We start from the raw sequence: 18,374 nt of genomic DNA, 5'->3' as shown, positions 1-18,374 counted from the left end.
ATTTAGGTTAGATAAGTTTATGATAAGTTAAGACATGTTGATAATAAAATGATATTCGTTTGATAACGGCGGTTTATAGAAATTTGAAATATTATATTTATATAGGGAAATATACCTTAATTTAAAGGTCATAAAACTATTTATGATCAACTCCTTTGGACTAGCCAATAGAATAAAAAAAATAATATCACCTTAATATAAAAGCAGCAGTCAATCTTACTCATCAATTCATAAGAATACAATAATAATTCTAATTTGTCCCTTTAGTGCATATTAAATCAGTTTTTTAATAATATATGTAAAAGTTGCAGAGCGTTGACATTTGACAATGCCTGGATTGCTGTACATAGGTGACTTAGTCATCTCTCTTCTTATTTGATGATGTTTACTTCCCAACATTTTAATTTTCCCAGATAAAAAATCGGTTTGACTGTCTAGTCAGTTATATATCATCCGGAATACAACTACCAACAAATGATGAATATTGAAATCCTCTCGAATCGAGTACAATAGAGTTGGTTATTAATAACCTAAGTTTTTCTCGTTGTTTTCGCACCGTGGCTTTGCTGAGGAAAAGACTACTATTTCATGTGCATAAATTGAAAACGAACTAAAATTTTTTTAACTCTCAGGTTGCAGTGATGGATTAACGAAAATGAACAAAATTAAGGTCAAATCACAACTTTTACAATTTTAACCCAGAGCTCCACGTGTTTCCAAATAATTGACTTTATTCCGAATCCGTACCGCCGGAATGCCGGCATTCGATTCCGTTAGCCGATGACATTTGGAATTTGGACGCTGGGGTAGGTGTAGCGTGTAGGAGTCCTTGTCACCGGTCACTAGAGTGACTAGACCCTTGCGTCTCGAAATGAACCGGGACAGACGAAACGAGACGAGAAAATTCTGGGAAAAAAATAACGGGACAGAGGGTAAAATTTGTCGCGGAATAAACGTATAAACCGAGACAAGACTTCTGTCCCGGACTTTAAAACTTGTCACCGTTGAAGACTTGTGTCCCGGTAAATTATGACCAGGGACGAGACAGACAGATTTGGAAACGAGACGAGATTTGTCTTAATTATTTTAGACAAAACAAGTTTTTCGATTACGATACGAATCGTTTCGAAAACATGGGTTGAAGAATGACAAGTTAGCCCTTTATAGTTTATTGCTAATACTAAAGCAAGCATGCTAGTTGCTAGAGCAGGTACAGCAGATGAGCAGAGCGCGGCGGAGCAAAGCATGCTAGAGCAGGTACGTAGAGCAGATGGCGGCAGAGCAAAAATTAGGGTCATACTGCCATAGACAGTTACCAGTTAAATTAAGTTAATAGCAGATTTAGCAAAATTTGTCTGACTGACAATCTGACATGGCAGTTATTTTAGTTATTTAGTGGTCTGACAAACACCGCAAACCTGTGGATGTATGCATGGCTGAGTAGTGAGTATTGAGTCAAAAATGTTACTTATAAGTCTTAACTAAGGCTTTGGCCTTTGATGGCCCTCATGCCATGGGAAATTGGGAACCGTACGAATATGAGTCAAGTTTATTACGCATTCGGAACAAGTTTCGGAGTTCAGGCGCCGTGGAGCGCCTAGGGAGTAGGCTAGGGACGCAGTATCTAGATTAGTCGGCCAATTAGTAGACCACTATGCAGAGGGTGGATGCAGCGTCGGCAATATATGGATTTTTAAGCCCAAAGCGTCGCCGGCCATTTTAAAGATGTGTCGCCGGGTAATTTTTAATGAAAAGCCATTTACGCTGACGCTGAGTAATGACGAACTATTTACAAGCCACGAACTTATTACAAGGTTGCATGCACGTGTTACCCCAAATAACTAATTTCTCCCTAAAAACAGTCCGGTTGTACAGCAAGTGTCAACTGAACAAGTAATAAAGCAGTCTGACTGCTCTAATGCGACCGAAACTACGCAATCGGAAAAATGTTGTTTACATTTTTTGCGGGAACTCATCGCAACTGATTTCCGGACAAGCTTCGCTGCATTGTAATCCATCCAACGTACCAGAAACCTTACTTTTTTTTCTAAATAGTTGGCTGAAGACTGAGAAATATATTAAATGCAAGAATTTCAATCTAAATGTGTCGGCAAGATCTTCTGAAGGCGAAAATTTTGCCGATAATGCGTCGCCGTAGGTCTTTAAATCTTCGTTCACTCTCTGCACAGTGGTTAGTAGACAGTGGAGTGGAGTCCTGGTAAGATATATTCCTAATATTACAAAAGCTAGTATTAGATTATCTCTGGATTCTCTGCCTTTAGTAATTTTGTGCTACGCCTCCAGGAAATCTTCACAATTTCGCAGTTTCCTGAATTGTTATCAAACACTTGGGCTTGTTTAACGTTATTTAGAAAGGATACACATGGATGTTTTGAGTTCTTTTTTGAAGAACAACTATTATATTTTTTCGAACTTAAATTTTGTTGTATTTAATAATGTTGTTGATATATCTTTCCAAACTTTTTTGTTGAAGGAGATTGCTTAAGGCAAGATCGATGAATCTGATTCTGTGATTAAGCTGGAGCCTTGGAGGCAAATCAAAGTCTGTCCAGTCAGCCAATGTCACCAGCTACTGCTAGTATCCACTGTGCAGAGAGTGAACGAAGATTTAAAGACCTACGGCGACGCATTATCGGCAAAATTTTCGCCTTCAGAAGATCTTGCCGACACATTTAGATTGAAATTCTTGCATTTAATATACTTCTCAGTCTTCAGCCAACTATTTAGAAAAAAAAGTAAGGTTTCTGGTACGTTGGATGGATTACGATGCAGCGAAGCTTGTCCGGAAATCAGTTGCGATGAGTTCCCGAAAAAAATGTAAACAACATTTTTTCGATTGCGTTCGCGATTAGAGCTTTCCCGCCATTTTTGGAACCGCAAGTTTACCGCAAGTTTTCATGTCAACCGGAACTCGAACACCACAGCAGAGAGTATTTTATGCAGCTAATGAATTTTGCAAACTTTGCTGGAAGAGAGATTATTGAATTTTAGAAAAAAGCGGGATAATTCAATGAAGGCTGGTGGCAGAGCTGCAATCTTGATACTCTATTGTGATTCGTGCTATGATAACCTACGTAACAATTTTCATGTGATAGTTATAATTTTTGCACATTCAAAGTACACATGACATAACATAATGCACCCAGATTTTGAAACCATTTTTGCTCAAATGAAGCAAAAATAAATGACAGACCATTGACTTATCTTGCAAATATATATATTCATATTATGTATCACATAGCATAATTACGCTTTGTAATTATGCCATATTGACCTAATTTGTATAGTCCATTTACGCGCATTGTTATTAGGTATTGATCGTGTCGATTTTGCCGGCCGGGAGGATGTCGGTAATGTTACTAATGTAGTCCCAACATTGGCATGCAGGATCGTACTGTTGACATACAGGTTCATACCCTACTTGCCGCAACCAGTCCAGTCATTCATTAGAAGGCACCGATGGCACATCTAAAGCCATGTTGCCTTCTTTAGTTCTGTAATTCATGTCCGATTGAATTGTGATCTATGAATGAATATTCATTACTGTGCTGACTCTTAGAACCTGAGTCCTGAGTTGACGCGTTAGCAATCTAGTTAACTCGTATCCAACCACAACACAGTGCGGATACACGTGTACGGTCAGTGTGATTACGTAATTTGCATTGCCGCGCGTCCATATTTAAACTATTTTAGCTTTCTAAAAGTACGGCGCTGTCGGCGCACAGCGCATTTTTTTTTACCGGCATAGTACGGCGCACCGCGCAGGTCGTTAAAATGACAATATAAATTCCCGCGCACCTGGCACATCTTCCTGACCATGGGCTACATGTAGCGGTCGCTACATTTTTGGTAGTGGTAGCGGCGCTACATTTAAGCAATTGTAGCGGTAGCATCCGCTACATTTAGAGCATGTAGCGGTAGTGGCCACTACATTTCAAAGTAGCGCTGTCCAGCTCTGTATAAATGTATGATGGTAAGCCAAAGTTTACACCACTTCAATAATTGATTAGTCTTGTTAAAATGGCTATAAATTCCGGGAAATTTTAAGGTACCTATTTTAACCAGGATGTCTCGTCTTGGTATTGTCCAGGAATTCCAACAGAGGGCTGAAAATTGTCCTGATTTTTATTGCAAACCAGGACAGAGCCTGTTGTCTCGTCTTGTCTCGGATAAAAAAAAAACCAAATGCAGGAGTCTACTGGTCACCTGTCATTAAAAGTGTAGAAATGAAAAATCCTTTCTTTCTTTCTCAACTAAAAATTTTGGGGAAAAAATGCAAAAGTGGATAAAAAAATATCAACCATCATTTCTAGAATTCCATCCATGATCCTATTCCTGGACTCCTCAGTACTGTCCTGGTGTGAAATTATGTAGGCTAGGTAGTGAAAATTTTATTATCTGAATTAAAACTTTTATTTAAATACTTATTTTTCAATTTTTTTGCATGATAGAGGATGATACTATGTATAGAAATAGAATGATGGTTTGTCACAATGACAGTGACAGTCATGTCAGAAAATTTGCAATTGGCAGAGGCATGATAATGTAGTGGCCCTCAGGCTCAAAGCTCAAACTGTGGGGGGGTAGTGGAGGCCACCCAGCCGTGGTGGGTCTTATTTGCTTTCGGAGGGGATGTAAAGTGAATGAAGTGATCATATACACTTATACAGTAACAAAGTACCTAACTTGCCTTTTAAAGGGATATCAACTGAAAGTTATGAAAATTGGCAAATTTAGGGTAAACACAGTATATTCCAACACTGTGGGTAATTCCTACACTTCTCATATATAAACTTATCAGGTAGATTTAGAATCCATTCTATTGCACCCAAATGTCTACTTCCAAAGTTGCCCTGCTATTTTCAGAACCATGATTCCCAGTGATTTCACTAAATGCTTTTTAAAAAATTTAATAGCCATGATACAATTAATTTTTTGAGCCACAAATCTATTTTATAAAACTCGACCTAAAATTTTCTAGTCTCAATCTCATTTGCTAACCTTTAGGTACCACACTAAAGCCTAAATGTGTAGTATTATAAAAAAATATTCAATTGAATTTAAATTAGAACAATTTTTTTTGTCTGAAGTATGTGAATTCACTGTCCAAGCTACTATAGAACTTTCTATGCTGTTAACTTGCCTGTTAATGGATATATCTAAATTTTTTTTTTCAGTTATGTTTTTATATACGTACCTACCACTATATATAGGTAAGATTATTTTGTTCCCATATAGTATCACTTTAGTACTTTATAACTTACAATTTGATTTATGGTTGAGACACATTTCAGTATGATCATAAAGCTTTGAATGTCTGACCAGTCTGTAAAGTATAACATTGCATAAGCCAAAGATGCCAATTCATTAGCTTGAAGACACCAATTAGAGTCCCTTGGCCCCCTCATGGGGACCAAGGGACAATAGCAATTGCTGTTGATCTTCAATTGCACCATTTAAACATTAAAAGTTCACAATGCAGTGATTATCAAAAGGCTTTGCAGCCTTTGTTACCATCCATATGTGCAGGATTATGCAGTTCTGTAGAATCTTAGATTTTCCAGTAGATTAACCATTAAATTTTGAAAACTTTTAATAGTAACCATCATCAGACAAAGAATTGAATGTTGATGTAGTGTGTTGCATCAGTTTAGGAGTACCTAAGGCTTTTTTCAGTACATATTTATGGCTTATCATTCACAACTTGGCCCAGTCAAGGGCCTCCTCGCTGAACAATAATGCACTAAGTCATTTACTTGGCATAAAGAGGGGAATTCTTAACAGAGTTGACTAGAATAGTTCTACCCAGTTGTTCAGTATTGCTTAGACATTTTGAATAGAATCAGATCCCAATGTACTTCCTATCTCATGTTTTAACAAGTGCAAATACACTCTATGCTCACAAATAAATGAATTACCATAGTACCGTAAAATGGGGTTACTTTGACCGGCGGGGTAACTTTGACCACTTTTCGTTTTTTTTAATAAAAACCCCCAAAACTCAAAAACTATTTGACATAGAAAAATTTTGTCAATGGCCATCAAAGGCCTAATACTGAGGCTACGTAACACAATAGAAAGATTTAAAAAGTTTGCATATCTAATAGGTTAAAAGATTAGCGAACGTTCTCTGTCCGGTCTTATTTCTGTGCTCGATAGCACCCACTCGAAGATAAAAATGGGTCATGTTGTCCAAATAGTATCAATGAGTCATGTTATTTAAATAGTATGAATGAGTCATATATGTCCAAATAGTGACATAGGTACTTCAATTCATATAGCACATGCATGTATAGTGAACGGAGGTAGCACTTATGCGCCGTTTTGTTAGGGCAAAGTGAATCAGGATGACACACGAAGAGCAAAAAAGCACATCACTCTATGGACAAAGTTTGACTCATTTCTCTGAGTGGTGGTGCGAAGACAGATAAGACATCCGCTGTACTTGAGTGTTTCATACACTCGAATATATTAAAGTCTCTACGCGGACACATTACCCGTCGTCAATGTTATTCGTAACTAAAGGTCTGGTAACGAGAGTTACATCAGTAGACAAAGGGGTAACCTTTTGTCTACGGATACGTTAACCGTCGTCAATGTTATTCGTACCTACAAACGAAGTTTTAATGAAATGGCTGTGAAATGTGCCGTAGATTTGTATGTTCTACAGCTGCGAATTATTCTTGGTCTCAAATTAATAATATTTCATCATTTTCTATTCCTATCAAATGTACTATTTTCGCTAACCAACATACCATCATCCCACTGCCCATGCACTCATAAAATCACTTGGATCAAACCGTTCTTATTTCTATACAGAATATGCCATTAAGTGCCAAAGAGTTATGCGATTGGGACAATCATTTCTGCACCTCAAGTTACGTGTCAGGTTATAGCTTGAGTGCAGCTGACGTGCAGCTGTTAAAGCAGCTGCAACCTAACAACCAAGATATTAGCCACCTGCACCATCTGAGCCGCTGGTACAACCACTGCCGTGCCATACAACCAACAACCAGCCCGCCTTCACGACGCACGGTTCAACCACGACTTAAGGTAAGCTAGTGTGATGCAGAGCAATTGTGTATTGTTTTCATTTGATTTTGTGTACAATGTACAATTATTGCGTAAGTATTATTTTTCCTAAAATTTTGTACACGGTACAATAATTGTGTAAGTATTGTTTTCCTTTGTTATTTTGTACAATAATTGCTTAAATATTGTTCTCGTAATATTTGGTATTCAATAATTACTCACAGGTCTCGGCTCTGAGAACAAGAATGGTTTTGATATTATGAATTCTTGGATTCGTTGTGTTGGTTCTATTCCCAGTTCATAACGAACGCATGTCTGTAGTTTTTTGCCTTACTTCGTCATACTTATTAAGGGAAAAATCGGTAATTATTTATAAAATTTGTTCATAAAAATACATGTGCCAAAATGTGCAAATAATGAGGCGCTTGAACCGTGAAGATTCACCGTCCACCAAAATATCGATTTATTCTTCCTTTATTTGGAAGAGTATATAGACTGATAGATTAAATCGTAGACTGACGAAGAAAATAATTGAAAGAAGTGCTAACAAAACTCCAAGTAGAATGAGTAAGACTTAGTCTAAGGTAAGATTTTTTTCTGCTCTGCTGTCGGTCATCCTGACCCAGTTTGGGCGCACAATAGCGCGTATCACTGCAGAGATAAGATAGTGCATCATCATTTGGACATATGATACAATCGTTACTCTGAGTGAAAGTTTTCATTCGTAACGAAGACATCTTAGGTTCTATATTCAAATGTTAGTTTATGCGTGATAAGGAACGAACGGCACGTTTTCATTCGTAACGAAGACATCTTAGGTTCTATATTCAAATGTTAGTTTATGCGTGATAAGGAACGAACGAACCGCGCCCTCCTGTGGAGTATATAAGAGCGTGACGCACGCCCCACACACGGCAGTCGTGCGCTGCTGGCCGTGTGGGCCGCATGCGTGTCGTGTGTGGGGGTCCCTGCCCTTGGCGCTTGCAGATAGGCTATCAGTGCCGTATCTGTTCATTTAGACGCTGGTTTAAAATTTTTAAATACAATTTAGGAAATTTTGTGAAGCAATAATCTGGCATTTAGTATTTGAAACAATTTGTTGTAAGATGTATTTAATTAGCCGCAATTTAATTAGGCTATGTTTATCGTAATTATCATCAGTAGAGGATAAATTATAATTGACATCCTAAATATTAATGGTATTAGGTAATTAATATGTTGTAATTATTACTGGTACAGGATAAATCATCGCTGATTATTTTCATTTTTACTGGTATCAGACCATCTCCTTATACATATAATATAATGCTACGTATAATATAATGCTACGTATACGCATAATATAATGCTACGTATAATATCATGCTACGTATAATATGATGCTACATATAATATAATGCTAAATTTGTCTTCGTCTTTCAGAGCATTTTATTAATAAAGCAAACAGGATGTCGGACTCGGATTCGGTAAGCATGAGTGTTATTTATTTGAATATTTACGAGTGTTATTTGAGTGTTATTTATTTGAATATTTACGACATTGTCTTTGAATATTAGCGATATTATCTTTTAATATTAGTGATATTATATTAGAATAATAGCGATATTACATTCGAATATTAGTGATATTACATTCGAATATTAGTGATATTACATTCGAATATTAGTGATATTATATTCGAATATTAGCGATATTCTGTTCATATATTAGCGATATTATTAGAGTCATTCTTCGTGTCCGGTACAAAAATGAAAAATACTGAACGGTGATGCAATCTGCCCCCACATCGCGACGTTGGTTCATCCTACACTCAGAGTGATGAATGTCTCATATTGTTCAAATAATGGCACCGTATCTGCATGTAGCGTTGACTTTTGCTTAGTCACAACTATGTCAGGATGACCTACACAAGACCAAAGAGTGCATCGCTATTTGGACAATGGCCCTTCATTTTCTCCGAGTGTATCAAAACCCACCTTCTGTCAGAAATTGTATGGCTATGTGTGATAGATTCACCGAAGTGTACATTGATGGCAGAATTATTTAATTGTTATTTATTCATTTATTTAGTTCGTTCGTTCGTTGAAAAGTGTGAGCCTCGTGAAGATTTTTGTTGCATCATTTTACACTCAGGGAAATGAGTGAGACATTATCAACTTAGTGATGCACATTGTGTCCTGATGTGGATCCTCTTGGCCCAATTTTGCCCGGCAAAAGAGTGTATCAGTGCTACGTGCAGAAAGTGCGTCACTATTGGGACACTATGACCTATTTACTTATCTAAGTGATATGGTATGGATCATCGGCTTTCACATTGAGGAATATTTATAAAATTAATTTAATTTTTAAAAATTTCAGTAACATTAACACCGCTTGGTTCTGCTTCACTTTTTTGCTGAGAGTAAAAAATTTTTCACTTGGTAATTGAGTGTAGATTTTCATTCCAGCAAATATTCATTTAAACCAGTGGACTTGTCTTACATTCTATAGGGAGTCAAGAGGCGCGTTTTAAAAACTAAGTTATAGTTATCGCCTCTAATTAGTTCGATCGTCAGAACATATTTTTTAAGTCTAGAATGTATGAAATTAGCAGTAACTTGCATGATATATACGTCGTGGCCAGCCTTCTCCTTGAGCACTTCCACTTCAAGATTAGCTTCACTTCATTGATAAACTTTTAATGGTAAAATCTCATTTGTATCATAACGTATTTTTTATAACGGCCACGTTTCATTCCCTGTTCAATGATAACATTTTCGTTTCTAATCTCACGTGAGTTTATCCCTGATAAGCGACTCTGGCACGAACCGCACCTGTGCGAGGAATAGATAAGATTATTTATTTATTAAGAGCCGGATTATCGAAGTAAGAACATTGTTATTTATTTCTTAAAAGCCGGATTATCAAAGTAAGTATATCGTTATTTATTTCTTATAAGCAGGACTATCAAATTAAGAACATCGTTATTTATTTATTAAAAGCCGGGTTATCAGAGTAAGAAAATCGTTATTTATTCATTAATAGCCGGAATAGCACGTGCAAATTCTAATAGCCGGATTATATAACTTTAGAATTTGCACGTGACACATAGTCACATGAGAGCAGTGCATCAAAGTGCATCCATAATTGGACAAATCACATTAATTTCTTTAAGTGGTGCGCACTCGGTAGTCGTGCTGTGCTTGCCGTCCACTTGACGCTTGCAGATAAGCTATCAGCGTCGTGTATGATAGTGAACGTGTCGCCCGGTTGCAAAATTTTTAATTAAGAGGTGCTTTAGGAACTTTTATTAAGAGGTGTTCTAGGAAATTTGATGAATCACCGGCCGGCTGATGATTATTTGCAACCATTTAGTGCAAGTTTCGTAAGCCCGTATTTTGTGTGTATAATTCAGAATAATCATCAGTGTGGGGCGAATTAATTATGTCATAATTATTATTGATGTGCGGTGAATTATTATAAATATATTGTAATTTTTTATCGGTGCAGGATAACCCATTATTGATTATTGTACTGTTTACTGTTATCAGATAGATTCCTTATAAATGAAAAGAATTTTAGATTCACCTTCTTTGGCTGGAAAACTATTTGTGAATATGTTCTTCTNGATTAGCGGTGTCATCGTTGGAGATTATGCCATTAGGCCTAACGCCGATGCTGAACATCTCAGAATCTGTCTCTTATACACATCTAGATGTGTATAAGAGACAGTGCTAATAATCACCACTAATGCTAATAATCACCGCTAATGCTAATAATCACCACTAATGCTAATAATCACCACCAATGCTAATAATCACCACTAATAATAATAATCACCACTAATGTATGTTCCGCAGAGAAGTTCGGCAGCAGCGCGCTGACCCCAGACCTGGTGCGCAGGCTGGAGGCAGCAACAGGCAAGCCTGCGCACCACTTCCTCAAGCGCGGCATCTTCTTCTCGCACCGCGAGCTCGATAGGTAACTCTACACTATTATTTTTATTAATATCAAGTTTTATATCTAATTGCTGGTATCCCAGTATTTTACTTATAGTACAATATTTTGTAGTGATGGTCTCATTAAGTTTATTTATAATATGTTTTGTATTGATATTCCCATTGGTTTTACTTATAATATGATATTTTGTATTCATAATCTCACTGATTTTACATATATTATAATATTTTCCATTCAAAGTATCATTAATTTTACATATAATATAGTATTTTGTATTGATAGTCTCATTAACTTCACTTGCATTATAATGTTTCTTATTGATTGTCTCATTAATTTTACTTGCAATATAATATTTTGTATTGACAGTCTCATTCATTATACTTATAATATAATATTTTTTATTAATAGTCTCATTAATTTTACTTATAATATTAGTATTATATTTATCATATAATATTTTGTATTGATAATTTCATTCATTTTACTCATAATATAATATTTTGTATTGATAGTCTCGTTCATTTTCATTTTACTTATAATATAATATTTTGAATTGATAGTCTCATTAATTTTACTTATAATATAATATTTTGTATTCATAGTCTCAATAATTTGACTTATGTAATATTTATAATATAATATTTTTAATTGATATTGTCATTAATTTGCCTTATAATATAATATTTTATATTCATAGTTTCATTAATTTTACTTTTAATATAATAATTCGTATTATTCTTATAATATAATATTTTGTATTGATATTGTCATTAATTTGCCTTGTACACCAGGATCTTGACGCTGGTGGAGCAGGGCAAGAGCTTCTACCTGTACACGGGACGCGGGCCCTCCTCCGACGCCATGCACCTGGGACATCTGGTGCCCTTCCTCATGACCAAGTGGGTCACGTTTGTTGGTCACGTGGTGATCATGACCAAGTGGGTCACGTGGTGATCATGACCAAGTGGGTCACGTGGTGGTCATGACCAAGTGGGTCACGTGGTGATCATGACCAAGTGGGTCACGTGGTGATCATGACCAAGTGGGTTACCTGCGTTACAAATGACTAAGTTGGTCATGTGCTAGTGCTCGTTGCCACCTCTACATTATTAACAGTCGCTGTTAATTCCCAAGAATCCAAATGCCAATAAATGTGGACGTAATATACCACTTAGGGTACAATGAGTCAAGTAATGAACGTCGTGACGATGGTGTGTGTGGTGGCGGTAAGACGTTAGTCAACGTCGTGACGATGGCTTGGTATGTGCAGTTGGTTACAAGACGTTAGTACACGTCGTGACGATGGTGTGTGTGGTTGTGTGTACACGTCGTGACGATGGCTTGGTATGTGCAGATTGCTACAAGACGTTAGTACACGTCGTGACGATGGCTTGGTATGTGCAGATGGCTACAAGACGTTAGTACACGTCGTGACGATGGCTTGGTATGTGCAGGTGTTTACAAGACGTTAGTACACGTCGTGATGATGGCTTGGTATGTACAGGTGGCTGCAAGACGTGTTCGACGTGCCCCTGGTCATCCAGCTGACTGACGATGAGAAGTTCCTGTGGAAGGACCTGACGCTGGACCAGTGTCATCAGATGGCCTACGACAACGCTAAGGACATCATCGCTATTGGCTTCGATGTCAACAAAACATTCATCTTCTCTGATCTCGACTACATGGCTCAGTGCAGCGAGTTCTACAGGTGAGTAATCTAAGCTCATTTAATGAGATTTTTATACCTGTGGTTTGGGCTCCAAAGGCCAAGGGTCAATATGCTTATGTTCAAAAAGCCTGGGCTTAAAAGGCCTGGGTTCAAAATGCTTGTGCTCAACAGGCCTGGGCTCAAGAGTCTTGGGCTCAGATGGCCTGTCCTCATTAGGCCTGGGCTCATTAGGCCTGGGCTCAAAAGGCCTGGACTCAGTAAGCCTGCGCTCAAAAGGCCTGGGCTCAGAAAGCCTGGGTTAGATTCCCAGCTTGGAGGATGATTTTCTATCGGCGTACCAGCGTTGCTGCGGCCTAGCCAACAAGGGGCCGTACTTACAGAACTAGTTACTAATTTCCTAGCTAACTCAGCAGCCGCAGACAAGAGCTTGGCTGCTACGTGTACTTCAGCGTGTTTTGATGGTGCGGTATCTTAACGAAAGATAAGACCGCAATATAGGAGTTGAAATATTTTTCTTCGTGAATTTCAACAACATTTCTTTGCGCTGCATTGTTTATAAGCAAGTTACTAGACGAAGTTTCTTCTACCTGATATGAAGCTATAAATGACTTGTAGAAGTTTATTTCTTCGGTGTGCGGTTGTTCAAAATAGTTCTTATTTGATCGTGATGAATAAGTTTACAGATGGTGGTATGTGACCAAGTGGTACTCTAATGCTAATAAGTGGTACTCTAAACTTACGCCTGCTCCTTATTAGAAAAAGAAAGCAAGAATATAACCGTAATGTTTTGCAATTATATTGATAATTGTATCTGATCATAAAAACCTGTTCTCGGTTATTTATACTTGTATTCCAGTAAAAATAGTACCACCAAATTTAGGTAATTTTTTTTAATGATATTGATGTTTGTATCTGATATTAAGCACCGGTTCTCGGTTATTCATACTTGTATTCCATTAAAAATAGCACAAACACATTTAGATGTTTTTTAATGATATCAATATAATATAATTCTATAATATAATGTTTAATATACGATAATATAATATTTGCACGTGCCCAGGAACGTGCTCCGCGTGCACAAGCACGTCACGTATAACCAGATGCGCGCGATCTTCGGGTTCGACGGGTCAAGCAACACGGGCCGCATCATGTTCCCGCCCGTGCAGGCTGTCCCCGCCTTCAGTAGCTCCTTCCCCTCCATCTTCGGCACCCGGGAGGACGTGCCCTGCCTCATCCCTTGCGCTATTGACCAGGTGACATACTTATGGGGCATGCACTTAGGAATGCTGTCCAAATTATGACACAATTTCTTACCTATAGGACGAGTAGAGAACAGACGTAGCACTGATACGCTCCCTTGCCTAGCCAAACTGTGTCCGTATGACACACACATGGGACCTAAGTGTATCGCTAGTTGGACACAGCGACATTCGTTCTCTAAGTGTAGGTAGGAGAGTAGAGCTGGGCATGAGTTTTTTTTTTCTCGGAGATTCTCGGAAAATGTCGGAGATTCTCCAGACAACCAAGGGGTAACAATTTGTCTATTAATCACACGTACGTAGCGGCCTTAGTACAAGTAGCATGCTAAGTACCGCAGCGGCTGATTCATCACCAGCAATTGGTGGGTTTAGCTTGAAATGCCGTCAGTGATTGGCTAACGGAGTTACGTACTCGTAACTATTTTTGTTTGTACTGCTACTGAACTTTACGCACTTAGTTCGACTTGTGTTTTCCCAGGATCCATATTTCCGGATGACGCGGGACGTCGCCCCGCGCTTGGGGCTGCAGAAGCCGTCGCTGCTGCACTCGATATTCTTCCCCGCCCTGCAGGGCGCCATGTCCAAGATGAGCGCCTCTGACCCCAACTCCTCCATCTTCCTCACCGACACCCAGGCTCAGATCAAGAAAAAGGTCTTGATACTCATCAGGTTTAATAGTTTAATCATTGATCATGACAAAATTTCTCTCCGTTGATAGTTCGAAAAGTTCAGCTCACCTCCCCAACATTCAGGTCCAGGTCACACCGACACCCAGGCTCAGATCAAGAAAAAGGTCTTGATGCTCATCAGGTTTAAATGATTGAATCATTGATCATGACAAAATTTCTTTCCGTCGATAGTTCGAAAAATTCCGGTTACCTCCTCAACATTCAGGTTAGGTCAAGAAAAAGTTCTTTACATGCACCAATTTCATGTAACTATCATTTTTCGTGAGACAATAGGTGCTCTTGATACTGTGGAAAATTCTGCTCTTCTCACCAACACTCAGGTCAAGATAAAAAAATATCAGTTTTCACTGCAGTGAGTGACAGAGAGTGCATTTTCTCAGAATCGACGAAAACGTGAAGTCGCGGACAGACGGATGGACGGACGGACATGGCGAGCACAATAGTGCATTTTTTCATAAATGAGAAAATGCGCTAAAAAGGGCCATGACCCAAATTCTTGCTTATTTCAGATCAACAAGTACGCGTTCTCCGGTGGTCGGGACACGGTTGAAGAGCACCGCTCGCTGGGGGCGGACGTTGAGGTGGACGTGTCGTGTATGTACTTGAGGTTCTTCGAGGACGATGACCAGAAATACGAGGAGACCATCGACAAATATTCCAGGGGCGAACTCCTCACTGGCGAGGTCAAGGCGCACCTCATTGATGTGAGTTCATATAGACTCTATTGAGGTGTTGCTATTGTTAAAATTATTATCTATCATTCTCAATTGTGTCCGGTATAAGATCTCTGTTGGTAAGCTTGTTAACTTAATCATGGTCAATCGTTGCTATGAGTTCAGACGGATTTTCTTGCGCTGTTGCTTCTGGCAAATATATTTTCTGTGTTATGCTAAAGACTGTAGCGTGAAAACTCCTGATGTTTCAATTCACTGACAATTGAAGGTTTGTATGACATTTGTTACTTTCATTATTGCAGAAAATTGGCAACGTCGTGGAATTTTTGAATGCAATATTAGTTTAATATTTGTTAGAATTTGTATGATGTTAAACATTCATATCACAAAGGAATTGTTGAATATAAGGTAGATCTTATTGAGATGAAATTTATCTCAACACAGACTTTAGCCCTTAAGAGGCTGCAATCAGAGGGCTCAGCACTGTTTTTTTTACCATTCAAGTGGCAAATTGGCTTCTTGAATTTGTACCTATAACTTCCACGCTTGGTTGAAATATAACTTTTTGGTCCAACAGGTCCTTCAGAAGCTGGTGCTCGATCATCAGGAGAGACGCAAGCTTGTGACCGATGCAGACCGTGAGCTTTTCATGACGCCCAGGCCGCTCAACTTCAGACCTGATGCTTTGAAGTCCAAGCAAGATAAATCGACCGTTAATGCCTCCTAACGCCCTTAACATCGTAGTGTTTTTGTCTATGACGGTTTTCAGCGGAGATTCTGTTCAAAGTCGGTCAAAACAGCTTAGGAAAGCTGTCACCTCCTAATGGTCATAACATCGTATTTTTTTCTATTGGCAGTCTTCAGCGGAGATTCTGTTCAAAGTCGGTCAAAATAGCTTAGGAAAGCTGTCACCTCCTAATGGTCTCAACATCGTATTTTTTTCTATGGCGATCTTCAGCGGAGATTCTGTTAAGTCGGTCAAAACAGCTTAAGAAAGCTGCTGCCTCCTAACGATCTTAATAAAGTAGTGTTTTTTTCCATAATGGTCTTGAGCTGAGATTAATTCTGCCAAGCCGCTAAGGGAAACTGTTGAATGAAATGAAACTGTATGATATCCTCGTATTTCAAGCGTTATTGGGCGACGTTTGAGCCTCTGCTATTCATGTTCTTTACTTGATCACTTAATTTTTTCTACAGATTTTCTGATTGATAATGGATAATAATATTAGAGTGATTGTGGTCTATGTTTTTCATCACATCAGTTGGGGAGAATTTTGTATATTTCAGAAAGAACATGGAGAAGTAATGAAGTATTTTTTGCGTTATTTTGTGATAATGCTAGGTTACATAAAATATTAATACGGTTTTCATCAAGTATTTGATAAATTGTACTTGCCAGCGGTTTTGGTGTTTTGATGTCTTGAATTTGTTAATTCCACTGATTCCTTTTAGGTTTTTACTTACTGGCCGCTTTCCATGACCAGCTGACGCTATCGTCCGTGTGAAGATAGCGCCGCTTTCCACGTCGTCTGTCTTGAAGTTTATGAGGGTTCAACATAACTTGATGAAGTTGTATGACAGTGTTTTATTTTCTCAATAAGTCTTCTTATGTGATGACCTTGAATTTTTATCTGTTACAGCCAGGGTATTGATTGCTTTTTTCACATAAACTGAGAATTATTGATTTATTTTTCTTCAGCCGCTCATGATATTATGGATTTGACAATTTAGGGATAACAAAGTATTATGACACGCCACGACAAAGGTCATGGCTAGAATCGTATAGTATTAACAGGGTTGTGATCGTAAATCTGGATTCATTTTCAGTTGAGAAGCGAAATACGATATTATTCATGCATATCTGATACGTTTTAATTTAATTTAGCACAGCACCTGCTGCTTCTCTGAATTATAAATTAGGAATTGTTTGGTAGGAAATAATTTTCTCCATTTCGCGAACGAGGCCATGTGCAATAAACACCGTAATTTGGTAGTTAATCTTTAGAGAAAAACTAAATAATGGTAAAAATTTACTATTCAGACTCATTTGGAATGTTCTGACGACAGCGGAGAGAAATTTAGCGATTACTGAAATTGAAACTCCTACTGAAATACCGATACAATTAATGTGAATTTCGATGATGAGGATTAGCGGTGTCATCGTTGGAGATTATGCCATTAGGCCTAACGCCGATGCTGAACATCTCAGAATTTTCACAGCGATCTACGGGTCTCGGAACACGCAACTCACTGCTCCAATATCTACCGCGCTTAATCGACTTTTCACCTCGTCGGTTTTGACCAGAACTGTCGCAGGAAGTAGGGATCAAACCCGCAAATCAATGCGAAGGGAGGGACCTTTCCGGCAGACAGGAAAGAAGCTCAAGTGACACCATTGTTGCAGAGAGTGTTCGACTAGGACACCACCATCGGCAACAGGCCATGGGCCTATTTCTTCAGCGCCGACACTTCTATTCTATTCTATTGTTCGAAAAAGGTGACAAAAGCTGCCCGGGCAACTATCGCCCTTTCAGTTTGACAAGTGTCGTTTGCAAGTTAATGGAATCTGTTGTGAGGGATCGATTGATAGATCATTTGACTGCTAATAATCTCGTATCAGACTGTCAACATGGCTTTATTGCCGGGAGATCCTGCACCACTAAACTTTTGTCTACTCTGAACGAATGGACCCGCCTGCTGGACGAAAGGGAGGGGACCTCGATTTTGCCAAGGCATTTGACAGTGTCCCACATGAGCGGCTGTTGCGTAAATTGAAGTCTTTGAGAATTGAGAGTAATGTACTCAAATGGAACAGAGATTTTCTAGTAGGGAGGCGACAACGTGTCAGTATTAATTGGTCCGTATCAGATAGGACTTCAGTGCACAGCGGCGTGCCACAAGGAAGCGTTCTCGGGCCTATTTTATTCGTTGCGTTTATAAACGATCTGCCAGAAGCTGTGTCTAGCGTTTGCTCGATGTATGTTGACGACACAAAAATTTATAATGCAGTGAAGAATGCGTCGCAAAAAGTACAGTTGTAAGGTGATCTTCACAGGCTGGTTGACTGGGCTGATAAGTGGCAGTTGCG

General features: G+C 38.5%; 1 protein-coding gene across 1 annotated transcript; it reads left to right on the top strand.

The window, feature by feature from the left end:
• The first annotated feature begins 328 nt into the window (after nucleotides 1-328).
• LOC108673772 (tryptophan--tRNA ligase, cytoplasmic) lies at nucleotides 329-16,968 on the top strand. The gene is made up of 8 exons (XM_018161642.1): nucleotides 329-350; nucleotides 10,893-11,013; nucleotides 11,784-11,891; nucleotides 12,497-12,700; nucleotides 13,725-13,917; nucleotides 14,402-14,575; nucleotides 15,122-15,316; nucleotides 15,864-16,968. The coding sequence occupies exons 1-8, from the start codon at nucleotides 329-331 to the stop codon at nucleotides 16,011-16,013; spliced, it is 1,167 nt and encodes a 388-aa protein (XP_018017131.1). The 3' UTR covers nucleotides 16,014-16,968.
• The last annotated feature ends 1,406 nt before the right edge of the window (nucleotides 16,969-18,374 follow it).

The sequence above is a fragment of the Hyalella azteca genome, unplaced genomic scaffold (genome assembly GCF_000764305.2).
Source record: "Hyalella azteca isolate HAZT.00-mixed unplaced genomic scaffold, Hazt_2.0.2 contig4675, whole genome shotgun sequence".
In the NCBI taxonomy this organism is placed as follows: domain Eukaryota; kingdom Metazoa; phylum Arthropoda; class Malacostraca; order Amphipoda; family Hyalellidae; genus Hyalella; species Hyalella azteca.
Note: the sequence above shows the minus strand (reverse complement) of the source record. Positions and strands in the feature narration are given on the sequence as shown.